The sequence below is a fragment of the Sorex fumeus genome, unplaced genomic scaffold (assembly GCF_029834395.1).
Source record: "Sorex fumeus unplaced genomic scaffold, SorFum_2.1 ptg000072l, whole genome shotgun sequence".
Classification (NCBI taxonomy): Eukaryota; Metazoa; Chordata; class Mammalia; order Eulipotyphla; family Soricidae; genus Sorex; species Sorex fumeus.
Genome location: NW_026606129.1, coordinates 53,940,438 through 53,953,140, shown reverse-complemented (window position 1 = coordinate 53,953,140; position 12,703 = coordinate 53,940,438). Strand labels below are relative to the sequence as shown.

Sequence of the window (12,703 nt, the reverse complement as noted above, 5' to 3'; positions counted from 1 at the left end):
GAACCCATGACCCAAGAAAGCAGTCAAGTGAGGACCTCTTGGATTTATTAGTTATAAAGGCTATAGCATTTTCTGCAATTCACTCCCCGCCCTCCTTAATCACGTGCCCTGGAGACTCTCTGGCAGCAGGTCCACCTCATCCTTTATGACTGTTGCCTAGCGTGCCACATAACTGGAAATGGAGACTCGTACCCAGGATGTTCTAGAAGCAGGAAACCCCAAATATTTATAAACTATGAGTAATACTCAACATATTCCAAATATTTATAGACTATGAGTAAGTCCTCATAACTATGTGAAGTTTCAAATTTAATTCCTAGTGATGGTAGGTAATAACACAATCCATTGTGGAATGATTTACTGTCCACAGATGAATGTGGACAGTAAATTTAAATAGAGAAAGAGAGAGAGAGAGAGAGAAGAGGAGAGGAGAGAAATAAAGGGCAAGGACTCCAATCTAGATCATTTACATAATAACATAAAAATGGCCCTGAATCAGTTTTAATGCTTTTAAATGAAAATATAAGCAAAATTTCAAACATATGGGAAAAGAAGGGCAAAAGATTTGAAACAATAAGCAACGACATAAAAAGAAGTATGCTTAGCTCTTAACCACATGAAAAGGCATTCAGCTTCCCTTCTGGAAAGAGAAATATGGCCTCACCCACAGGCTACCCTCTTGTATGTGTACTTCCATACTCTCCCACTTTAATGCCGGGATGTGTGCCGATTCTGTGTCCACTCTGGAGAAGCCCATATTTTCTCTTGAGCATGTATCTTACCTACCTCTCTCCTTACCTCCCTTTATTTCCCAATAAACTTGTTATAGTTCCAAAAACATAAGAGCTTTGATTTACACATTATGTCAACACCACACCGCTTCCCTCCGCCAATGTTCCAGGGTCCACTGATTTCTATCTGAGCAGGTGTATTTCCAACACACACAAAAAAATGCCTGAGGACAGGTACCTCCCAGGAGATTGGGTATGAGGGAGGCTTGTTGGCCATTGTGTGTCTGTTGATAACATGTGGATTTTGTGTCATTTACATGTGACAACAACGGTTAGCACCACACAGGTGCTAATGGTTGAAAGAAAGCAGGAGTGTGTGTGTGTGTGTGTGTGTGTGTGTGTGTGTGTGTGTGTGTGTGGGAGGTAGGGAAGGAGAACAATGAATCAAGAGTCAAAACTGAAATGAACATGTCAAAGCCAGAGCCCACAGCAGTGACTGTCATTCTGCGCACCCCAAACTGACCATGTGGAAAAGGAAATCTGAACTCACCCTCCAGGTCTCACCATCTCAGAAAAGACGTTCCACAGGCCAGAGGGTCAAGCAGCAGCGCCAGGGCTGGGGACTTCACTAACCCATGAGGCAGGGCTGGGCGCTTCTCGGCCTCATGTGGACCTGAGCCACCAGCAGTGGGGGGCTGCAGGCTCACTCCACTGAGGGCTTCTGCTCAGCCCCTTGGCAAGAGGACAGCTGCACCCTGAGCACCAGGCCCCAGAGCACATCGGACACTATTGCTCCATCTCAGACCCACACCCACAAAGGCCTGCACAGTCTGTGTCCTCGTCATGCCACAGAGGGAGGAGAAAAACAAGGCAGAAAGTCACCACAGCTCTTGTTACCCTAAGGCTTCTGACTACCCCCCACAAAGCCTGCAGGCTTTCGGGACCGAACATCTGCACCTTCTCTCCACCAGGGCTACAAGAGGCGCCTGAGGAAAGAAACTAACCAAGAACAAGAAGAGGGTTCTGGAAGCTGTCCTGAAAACCTTAGGAACTTCACAAAAATCACAGCAGAAGCTTTGGGTCTATTTTTTTTCTTTTCTTTTTGGGTCACACCTGGTGATGCACAGGAGTTACTCCTGGCTCTGCATGGGGGACCATATGTGATGCTGGGAATCGAACCTGGTCGGCCACATGCAAGAGAAACACCCTACCAGCTGTGCTATAGCTCCAGCCCCAGCTTTGGGTCTATTATGCAAAACTGTACCCCGCTGTTTTAAAAAAAATAATAAAACCCACAAAACACTGACATCTGGAGGAAGATGCAAAAGAAATGACTTAAATGGGGCACAAAGCTGACCAGCAGCACATGGTCAGGGCCGCGGTGACCGATTAATAAGAAAGTGATTGTTGCATCTGATGGAGGTGGAGTGCTCACCCCATAACATCCCACCTCCTCTTCTCCCGGAAAGGCCGGCGGGGGCGACAGGGGACAGGGAGGGGGCTCACCTGGAAAACGGTGAGAAGTGCTTGCGGGAAGTTGTCGAACGTGCTCCGCTTGGTTTGCGTTTCGTCAAAATTAAACTTGCCTCCAAACAGCTGCATCCCCAGCAAGGAGAAGATGATGATGAACAGGAAGAGCAGCAGCAGCAGCGAAGCGATAGACTTCATGGAGTTCAGTAAGGACGCCACCAAATTGCTCAGCGAGGTCCAGTGCCTGCAAGTGAAGGTGAGGCCGTGAGCCCCACGTGCCCTGAGCGAGGCTGTCCACCGCGGAGCCCAGGCGATGCCGGCAGTGAGCAGCGCCCTCACCTGGTCACTTTGAAGATCCGCAGGAGGCGCACACAGCGGAACACGGAGATGCCCAGGGGAGACATGAATTCCAGCTCCACCAAAATGGTCTCGGTGATGCCGCCACACACCACGAAGCAATCGAAGCGGTTGAAGAGAGACACAAAATAGGCCTGCAGACCCAAGCTGTACATTTTCACCAGCATCTCGCAGGTGAAAAGGGCCAAGAGGACTTTGTTTGCAATATCTGGGGAGACGAAAGGAGGCACAGCTTCAGGATCTCATCCCGGGGGCGTTCCCAGAGCCCCCTGCTCTTCTCCTGCCGTGCTGCCCTCCTATGCACCTGCACCCCTCTGTGTCCCATTGCCACCAACGGGTGTGCCCTGCTTGTCTGCCAAGCTCAAGTCCTGCTTCTGTGAGCCCCGTGGTTTGTGACACTAGGGAGCTCCCTGGATTTCTTGGGATTATCAGGCAGAAAGTGGTGCCTTGACACACATCTCCAGCCCCCCAAGCCTATGAGTTTATTGTTTTTTTTAATGACAACATTTATTATTAGGAAAATGCAAGTCAACATTCTGACTGTGGAAATGAGGGGGAGGGAGGGTTTGGGAGGGACACTGGATAATCTACTTAATTCAACTGGTTTTTTAAAATTGCCCTTCAAAAAGGGAGAGCCTGCCAAAACAGGTCATGGAAACAAGCCTACAAGTTTGCATGTAGGGTATATTTTCTTGTTTGTTTCAATCACAGGTTAAAAAAAAAAGACCCACTGGACCTTGCTAACAGTACCAGGATTTAAGAGCAGTTGCAGAGAATGGAGAGATAGTACTGTGGGTAAGATGATTGCCTTACATGTGGTCAACCCTGAATTAATTCCTGGCACCCCATAGGGTCCCCCAAGCCCTGCCAGGAGTAACCCCTGAGTAAAGAGCCAGGAGTTAGCATTGAGCACTGACAGGTGTGGTCCCAAAAACAAACAAACAAACAACAACAACAACAACAAAACCCCCCAAAAACAACAAAACCACCAATCTCTTATCCATGCCTCGTTTCATGGCAGGAATTGCCACCCAGCAAGCTGGAGAAGGACACGGGGTCAGGCTGGACTGGATGTAGGAAGGACTTCTCAGGGGCACACATGTCAAACTCAGAGCAGGCACAGTGTGGGGAACACTTCTGGGAACTCATAGCCACCTGCCAAGAATGCTGGAAGGAGCACAACTTCCTGAGGGCACTAGGGGAAAGGAAACTGACTCCAGGGTTCCCTGAGTCAAGGCTGTCCCAGGCTCAGGACAAGCAAGAGAGGTCTGGCTTGGTCACTGCCCGGCATAGACTGTACCCCGTGACAGTGCACCCCATGTTGGCACACTTCTCCTGTCCTCTATGTTCATGCTGCCAAGAAGTGCGCCTGTACCACCTGAGTGCACACCACTCAGGGAACACTAAAACTGCAGCCATTTCAGAACAGAGACCCTGGCACTGCCTGTACCTTGAATCTGTGTCAACCAGTCAGGCTGGTTGTAGTGCTCGGATGAGATGGTTAATGTGTTGAGAAACACCAGGACGATAACCAGCCAGTAAAACGTGACCGACTTCACAGCAGCCCTGCATCGTCTGCGATTAAATCGGTTCCAGCGTCGCCAGCGTCGGCTGAAAGAGAAGCAGCTGTTAGTCCCCACGTGCATGTGGACACTGCATGTCTGAAAAACACTCCTACAAAGAGACTTGGAGATCTGGGAAGGCCTGGTGTGTGTGTGTGTGTGTGTGTGTGTGTGTGTGTGTGTGTGTGTGTGTGTGTGTGTGTAGGGTACAGGAAGGAAAGGTGCTTGCCAGCGCCTGAGCAGTCCTCCTAAACAAGCCTGGTCTTAAAATACAGCTTCTACAAGTATTGTCTTGGCTGGCTCATGTTATCAATTTCCTTCCTATAATTCGAGGTATCTCGGGAATCTGTCACCCGCCATCCTCATGCTGCTTAGATCTATAGATATTCAGAGCTTCATGTGCAAATGCAAAGCGGCACTTGCACGCAGCTGCATCTCCCATTCCCGCCAGATGGTTCGAGGATCTGCCGCGCAGTGGCAGGCACAGAGAGTCACTTAGCTTATCAGGCACATCTCGCGTGGCACCTCAACCAGCCCACACAATTAACCGGCAGCCAAGTGCTCCCAAACCACAGTTCTCCTCTTAGGGAAACTTTCCATCCTCAACAATTCGTGACTCTCCAGAGTTCTTGGATCGGACAGAGCCGTCCGTGCTGGGCAGGACATGAGTCTTCAATCTGAATCATCTGCTGCCCTTTCTAGTGAGGGAGGCTCAAAACACACCTTTAAGAGGAGGAGAGCCAAGATTGATGCATGTTTTCGTACAAATAGACTGAGCTGAGCCCAACAGGCAGGAGTGGGTCCCCTTTCTGCTTTCAGTTCCTGTTTGTAACTAGGAAACATGTTCTCTCCCTGAGCCCGTCTCCCTGGGGGAAGCCTCCTGGCCACAGGCTGGTTTGGTGGAGCAGAGGGTGGGTAAGGGCCTGTGGCCACCCTGGTTGCAGCTGGCCACCTGCCTCTTGCTGACAGAGAAGAGGACACTTCCCCTAGGGGCCTGAGTCAAGGAAGCGTCAGCTGCAGCTCTGACTGAATCAGCAGCGTTGGCTCTACGAAAATAAAACAAAATAGTCACCCAGTGGGTAGGCAAAGAAAGGGCTGTGTCAACAATTCAGTAAGACCTGGAACAAGAAGATGCATTTTGCGGGTGCACCGGCTATGTGATTTCTGAGGGTAAGAACCGCTAGATGGAACGTGATGGCAGGCAAAGAAAAATTCTAGAGAGCAGGGGCTGGGGCCATAGCACAGTGGCTAGGGCAGTTACTTTGTGCACAGCTGACCTGGGTTCAATCTCCAGCATCCCATACAGTCCCCTGAGCTGTGCAAGGAGCGATTTCTGAGTTCAGAACCAAGAGTAAGTCCTGAGCATAGTTGGGTGTAACCCCAAAATCAAAACCAAAGGAAAACAAAAATAAAATCCTCAGGAACACTCCAGGTTGCCATCCTTAAGGCTGGTTTTTCTTTGCACAAAGACAAAGATGGCTGAGTAAGGTCAGTCTTGCTCAGCCTGTTTATACTGCAGACAAGTTACAAGTGTCTTCTCAGTCCAGGAGCGCTCATGGCCACTGGCCCTGAAGTCACCTCCCTGGGGCTCAAGAGGAATTGAAGAGCCCCTTCGGCCAGATCCTTTCCTTTAAGATACCAGGGTGGTTCTCAGCCCTGGCCAAGGCCAGTTACTGGGTATATGAAGATGCCAGTAGCAATGTCCCCAGGCCCATGTCTCTGCAAAGCCTGTAGGGTTGCAGCCAATCACATCACCCACACCTAGAGCTCTTGCCAGGATAACAAGGAGCAAAGGGAAGAGCAATACATACTCTTTGAAAGAGTGAGGGGGGCATTTTCTCCAAAGAGTTGAGCCTTGGGAAGAATCTGGACAGTTGAGTGAGAGTTGGGGGGGATGGGGAGAGGTTCAGAAGTAGGAAAGGCCAGTGCTGTGTGGTGCTTCTGAGAAACTCAGACAGCCCAGAACAGCTTCAAAGTGGGGAGGAGGATCACAAGATAAGGCCAGTCAATCTCGATAAAAGTAAACATGTTAAAAGAAAAAAAGAGGAGAGAGGATAGGCCTCGGGCCACATTATGACTTCCAGTGCCCCATGGCTCTGGGGAGCCATAGAGGGGCTTTGGTTTTCCCCTTTAAAGTCAGTTTGACAGAGGAACAACTGCCATACAGTGAGGCCACTGCTTTGGGGGCAGAGTTTGCAAGACCTCCATGGTCAAGACAGAGACAGTCTCCATCAGTTATGGAGCTCTGTGTTAATCCACTGCCCTCACACATCCCCCAGTAACTTGGATGGTCTTCCTGTCCTTGCTGCTGGGCCTGATCCCAAATATTCTACAAACAAATTCATGCCACACACTCTCTCTGATACCGCTTTATTTTACTCTGATATGGATACTTTTCAGGTCTATCCATGAAGTTTTATCTATTGATATTTTTTCTTTCATATTTTTCTGGGTATTGTTTCATCTTAATGGTAAACTATAATATATCTACAATACACCATTGGAATTATTTCTAGTTTGTTATCGTAAATACACATACACGTTTGTGTAAAAGAAACTTGGGCAAGCCCATCTCTTCATCTTTCTTCTATAAACTTTACATCAGAAGTGGTGGGCCAGAGTGTAAATACAGGTTTAACTTTCCAAGTAACTGCCCCATGATTTTTTTCAAGGTTCTGTATTGTTATAAATAGTGGTATCTGGGGGTACAGTATTGCCCAGCAGGTCAGCAGCAGCCTGATGGTGCCTTCAGGCTTCCTGATAACCTAAAATTGCTTCTGTGCCTCTGGTCAGACCCCAATAACTTGGGACCAAGTTTCCTGGTTAAATGGCCAAAAGTTAGGTATGTAGGAGTCATGCCCACAAACTACCTCTGGCTTAGCTCTATAATCTCATTTATCAGCCTTGCTTCAGACCATAAATACATCTCAAAAGAGATCAAAATTAAGCCATTTAAGTGCATTAGTGACCACGATTCAGAGATCCACAAATGAATCTCAGAAGAGAGCAGTATGCTGCAGAGATGTCTCCCCACCCGCGCTAGGCTGATTTTACCATGGTACATCGGAGAGGGGCAGGTGTGTCCGTCTGCCTGGCCCAAATGAACCCCGGAAGCAACAAACCTCCAGAACCCAATTGCCACCACACTCACGGCTGACCTTCACAGGCTTGTCTTTAGCTACCTGCATGAGAATGAATGCACTAAAACAAAACAAAACAAAACAAAACAACCCAGGTATGCGGGATCTGTGACTAAAAACTCAAGGCTTCAAGGAGTTGGGGATGGGCAACCTCCCCCCATCTCCCTACCTTTTCAATTTCCTGGCAGTTACTGGGAACTGTCTCTGGGGGCCATTTAAACCCATTAACAGTCATGACTCAGAGACTCACAAGTGAATCTCGGAAGAGAGCAGCATGCCGCAGAGATGCCTCTGGACCCCAAATATTTAAAAAAATTAGAATTCCAGGAATGTTGAGCCACTTTCATGACTGCACAACATCGCAAACAATCCACAACAAGCAATGCAAAATAAATTATTTAGCATCTTCCTATGGGGCAGGCTTGGGTAGTGGTGAAAAAGTTCAAAATAACGGTGATGGGAAAGTGTAATGGTGGTGCGATTGGTGTTGAAATGTTGAATGTTAACAATTATTGTGAAGAACTTTATGAAAATAAAGTTAAAAAATTTAAAAAAGATAATATAGAGTTCATGCCTGCTTCGGTCAGCTTAATCAGTGGCTGAACAGCAGTACTCCTATATTAAACCGCACTGTAGCACTGTCCTCCTGTTGTTCATCGATTTTCTCGAGCAGGTACCAGTAATGTCTCCACTGTGAGATTTGTTACAGTTTTTGGCATATAAAATATGTCACAGGTAGTTTGCCAGGCTTTGCTGTGCAGGCAGAATACTCTTGGTAGCTTGCTGGGCTCTCCAAGAGGGGCAGGAATCTAACCCAGGTCAGCCACATGAAAGGCAAATCCCTACCTGCTATGCTATCGCTCCGGCCCACATTTAAAAAAAATAAAAAGAAAAAGAAATAGTGATAGAATGCTCACTGATCTGCATCCTTGCCAAAAGTTGGGATGTACTTGATTTTTCAATGTGATCCACTCTCTGAGGGATGCTGTGACCTCTTACTGTGAGATCAACTGCATTTTCCTAATGTGTGTCACGTGCTGCTCTGTCAGCCATGGTTCTTTTTTTTATTGAATTGTCACGAGATAGAGCATGACAAAACTGATTGCATTTCATGATTGCATTTCAGTCATACAATGTTCATCACCCATCCCTCCACGAGTGTCACTTCTCAGCACCAATGTCCCCAGGTTCCCTCCCATCTTTTCCAACCACCCCCCACCCCAGCCTGCCTCTCTGGTAGGCACCCCTCTTCTCTCTCTCTCTCTCCTTTTAGGCATTATGGTTTGCATTACAGATGCTGAATGGCTATTATCTCTATCCCTTTACCTTCTTCCAACACTTAGTTCTAGTCCAGAGTGATCATTTCTATTGTCATAATGGATTGTCATAATGGATCCTCCTCTATCTTAACTACCTTCTATGTCCCATACCATTGACCAACCATTGACTAGTCCTCCTGGCCCATTTTCCCTGTCAGCCATAGTTCTTATCTGTTGATAAAGGCCTGGTAAATCTGTTGACCATTTTTTAATTGATTTCTTCCTATTATTACTATTTCTTATATATTTTCTTTTATATAACCGAGATACTAGTCCTTTATGAAATTGGCCTTGCATGTATTTTTCTTCCTACTTATACCTTAGCTTTTATTATATTATCATTTAAAGAGCAGGATGTTAATTTTAATTAGAACCTAATTTGACCATTCTTTATTATGGAGTGTGCTTTGTGTGTCATATTCAAGAAAACTTTTTCTACCTTAAGGTCACCATATTTTTCTTTTATGTACCTTCCAGAAATCTTAAGAGTTGTAGGTTTTACATTTAATTCTATGCATGTCCCTTTTAAGCTAACAAAAAAGGGGGAGCTTATTGAAATATAACTGACACATAACAAATTAGTTCAGACGCACAACATAATGACTGATGTCTCTATATAATGTGAAAGTTAATTTTTTTAATTATATAATGGTTGAATGTTGTCCCCTGGAAACACTGGTATGGAAAAGAAGTACACAAATCATAGGCACATTGGTCCATGAGATTTTAATCAATGATGCTTCTGGAGCACAAAACAACCCCAGACCAAAAACCAAAACATTCCTAGCAACTCAAAAGATGTCTGACCCACTTCCGTGGAAAGCTTTGAAGGAGAAAGTGGTGAGAAGTCTTTCCCTTCGAGAAATGACTCAGAAATGTGAGTCATTATTTCGTGGCAGACTATCTGCTCTATAAAGTGCCTGGACAGTGTCTGCTGGGAGGTGGGGTGGGACCTAGGTGGTACTCACAGTTACTGGACATGTGGGACTTCTCATGACAGCTGCAGCCCACACAGCAAAAATCCAGTCAAAATCATCTCCACACACAATTAGCAAGTCAGAATGCAAGAAATTCAGAAACTAGGGTGTCAAACTGGATACTGACCTGAGTTTGGATTTGGAGATGGCTTGACTGAAAGAAAGAAAAAGAATATGATTCCCATGAGGAAGCTTTTGCACCCCCCTGCCCACCGCCCTGACCATCATCATTCAGCAGAGAGCCCGGGAAAGCCATGCACAGAAGCCTGCGCTGAGCGCCTGTCCCAGACCCTCCAGGGTTAGCTGGGGTAGGAGCAGAGCAGCAGGCTGGCCAGGTTGAGCACCTTAGGGTGGGAAGTGGGGGAGGGGCGGTGCGGGCCAGGCCAAAGCAGTGATATCAGGGGTTCTTCTTCCCCAAGTGAAGCCAGGGACATGGCCACCTCTCTCAGAGGCACCTCTTGCTGCTACTGAGGCAACAGGAGCACTGGACTAGTAGTCCCCGCTCTGTGTGAGTGGATGGGGTCAGGTGTGCAAGCCAGCACCTCATTTGGAGTTTCAGTGTTGTCATCAGTGAAATGCAAGGGGGAAGATTAACCCATCCCCCACCTACTTCATGATGCCCAATGCCTAGGGGGGCGGGGGCAGCAGGCAGGAGTCAGAGCAAACTGTGAGTATACTGCCCACAGCACGACCTCTTGAGGGACCTTTGCCCCATAGATGGTGGAGCTTCCTTTAAAGTCGGACCTGTCCTTCACAGAGATCAGACCTAAAGGGTTCCAGCAGGATGCAAACAAAGGCTGCATGGGGCTCCCCCAAAGCAGGCGGGATTCCACACATTCCAGACTGCTGAGCCTCCCTCCCCCCCCGCCCCCCCCCCCCCCCCCCAATGGCTGCAGCCCGATCTATCTAGGAAAAAGCAGCCAGTGGCGTGATGGAATGGTGGCCGCCGCAGTGTGCAGGGCTCCGGCTAAAAGTGCGGGGAGGTGAGTGGAGGTGGGCAGGGGTCTCGCCAGCCCACCACAGGGTGCGAGGGTGAGAGACCCTGGGTGGGGGACAGGCAGTGTGGGGCGCAGGGCATGTTGGACAGCGATTCTGCCAGACAAGCTGTTCTTCAAAGCACTGATGCCAACGCCAGACTTGGCCTTTTACCCCCACCGCCGGCACCCCGAGGGCCCAGCCTTGGCCGCGCCTCTTCTCTTCCACCAGCACCTAGTGAACACAGCGGGATGAATGCTGGGTTACCCCGCTCAGCTGCTCGTGGAAAGGGACACAGGAAATGCTGGGAAGGCAGGAGAGTGCTGGGGCAGGAGTCACAAAGGGGTTCTGGATGAGCCCAAGACCCCTCTAATGCCATGGCCTCAAGGTGCCCCGAAACCCAGGGGTGTCTTTTCCACATACGCTTCCCTAGGAAGGGCCAAAGGAACAGGGACCCCGCACTCACCAGAGGTTCCCACAGCAGCCGTGGCTCTCGCCTTCACCACTTACGTTCTCTGTGTTCACAGACTCCGTCTCGCTGGTGGGCATGCTGGCTGTGGGCAGAAGAAACCCCTGTTAGATGCTGCAGAGAGAGAGAGAGAGAGAGAGAGAGAGAGAGAGAGAGAGAGAGAGAACAGAAGGTGCTTCCAGAGACGCTGGCGTGATCCCTACAGGCAGCAGCGAGTAGCTGGCACAGTAACTGCTGTCCCGACACTCCAGGGTTTCTGGGTGCGTCTCCCCCACCTCTCAGCGGAGGCAGAACAGAAGTGGGGGCGACCTGGAAGTGCACCAAGTGCTGGGAACCCCAGGGCACCCCTAGAGTCACCACAGGGCATGCATACACTGGGTTTTTGTCATTCACTTGATTTAATCCTTGAGCCACCCTGAGCTGGGACCCTGGGCACCAAGAGGGACGTTGGCACTTGCTCTGGGGCACCAGCAGGAGAACCAGACTTTGAGAGGAGTATAACTGTAGGAAGAGCTATCTCGGGGGTCTGTGCCAGGGGGACCCGCGGAGTGCGTGTGGGCAAAGAGGAAGGGTTTGCTCTGGGAGGTGAAACTTGGCCCAAACACACATTGAGTCCTGTGGCACAAGTTTGACTCGCCACACCACCTGGTTTTCTAGCCAGATGATGGCAGCAGAATGCTATCCCCCTGTGGGATCTGCCCACTTGGCTCCACCTAGAAGGATGCCCTGAGTTTCGTCTTAGTTGACCATGGTGCCTGCCATGTTGTGGGAGAAGGGCTGGACCCTTTGGGCTCTGTGGGCATCACTGCAAGGCTACAGGCGCTGCTCAGGGGAGAGGCCGGATGCCAATGGCAAGGGGGAGAGGGACCATTCTCAAGGGCTCAGAGATCTTTCCTTTCCGTGAGGATTCTAGAAGCTGAGCCGCCTGGGAGGAGTCTCGGTAGCCACATCCAGAAGCAAACAGGCAGCGGTTTGCAAGGGAAAGGCAGAAAGAGCCAAAGAGCACTACCGACTTCCTCCTAGGAGAGCCTTTTCCGGCGGTTAAGTCATCAGAAATCCACAACAGAATGACTCATTTCTTCACTACCCCATGCAAAAACAAAAAAGAGGCAAATCAGAAACCATACAATTTGATGATGGAAGAAAAATCTTTTAAGTATCCAGAAAAAGATACAACACACCACACAGAAATAGACACACACACACACACACACACAGCAGCCTCTGTACTGTTCTCCATGACAGTTCCATGCTCCAGCCTCAGCAAAAGAATGGAATAGTCATAAAATTCAGTCACCGGGGTCCTCCCGCAAGGCTGCCCTTCTCCTCAGAGATGGGAGAGAAGAGCTCAGTAGGACAGTCTTTATCACAGGAACAGAAATACTTTTTTTTTTGTTTGGCTTTTTGGGTCACACCCGGCGATGCACAGGGGTTAACTCCTGGCTCTGCACTCAGGAATTACTCCTGGCGGTGCTCAGGGAACCATATGGGATGCTGGGAATCGAACCCGGGTCGGCCGCGTGCAAGGCAAATGCCCTACCCGCTGTGCTATCAAGCCAGCCCCAAGAATACTTTTTGTGGAGCTTTTTTTTGGGGGGGGGGTGGCTCTTCCTGCAGAGGGGCTTGGAAAGTGAGCATGGCATGACCTGCGAGGTGCAGCCCTGTCGTGGTAAAGGCGTCAGCTCTCTTCTCACGCCAGTACC

At 49.0% G+C, this 12,703-nt stretch overlaps 1 protein-coding gene across 17 annotated transcripts in view; it reads right to left on the bottom strand.

The window, feature by feature from the left end:
- Positions 1-12,703, bottom strand: part of CACNA1D (calcium voltage-gated channel subunit alpha1 D) — a 339,546-nt gene that overhangs the window by 83,359 nt on the left and 243,484 nt on the right. For 10 of the 17 annotated variants that reach the window (XM_056129079.1, XM_056129078.1, XM_056129077.1 and 7 more), the window contains exons 10-15: positions 10,998-11,085; positions 10,706-10,765; positions 9,684-9,710; positions 4,009-4,169; positions 2,541-2,766; positions 2,238-2,445 (exon numbers count right to left, since the gene is read on the bottom strand). In XM_056129079.1, the coding sequence (XP_055985054.1) occupies positions 2,238-2,445; positions 2,541-2,766; positions 4,009-4,169; positions 9,684-9,710; positions 10,706-10,765; positions 10,998-11,085 (770 nt within the window). The remainder of the gene's footprint in view (positions 1-2,237; positions 2,446-2,540; positions 2,767-4,008; positions 4,170-9,683; positions 9,711-10,705; positions 10,766-10,997; positions 11,086-12,703) is intronic. The other 7 variants (XM_056129080.1, XM_056129076.1, XM_056129073.1 and 4 more) reach the window with 1 other exon arrangement.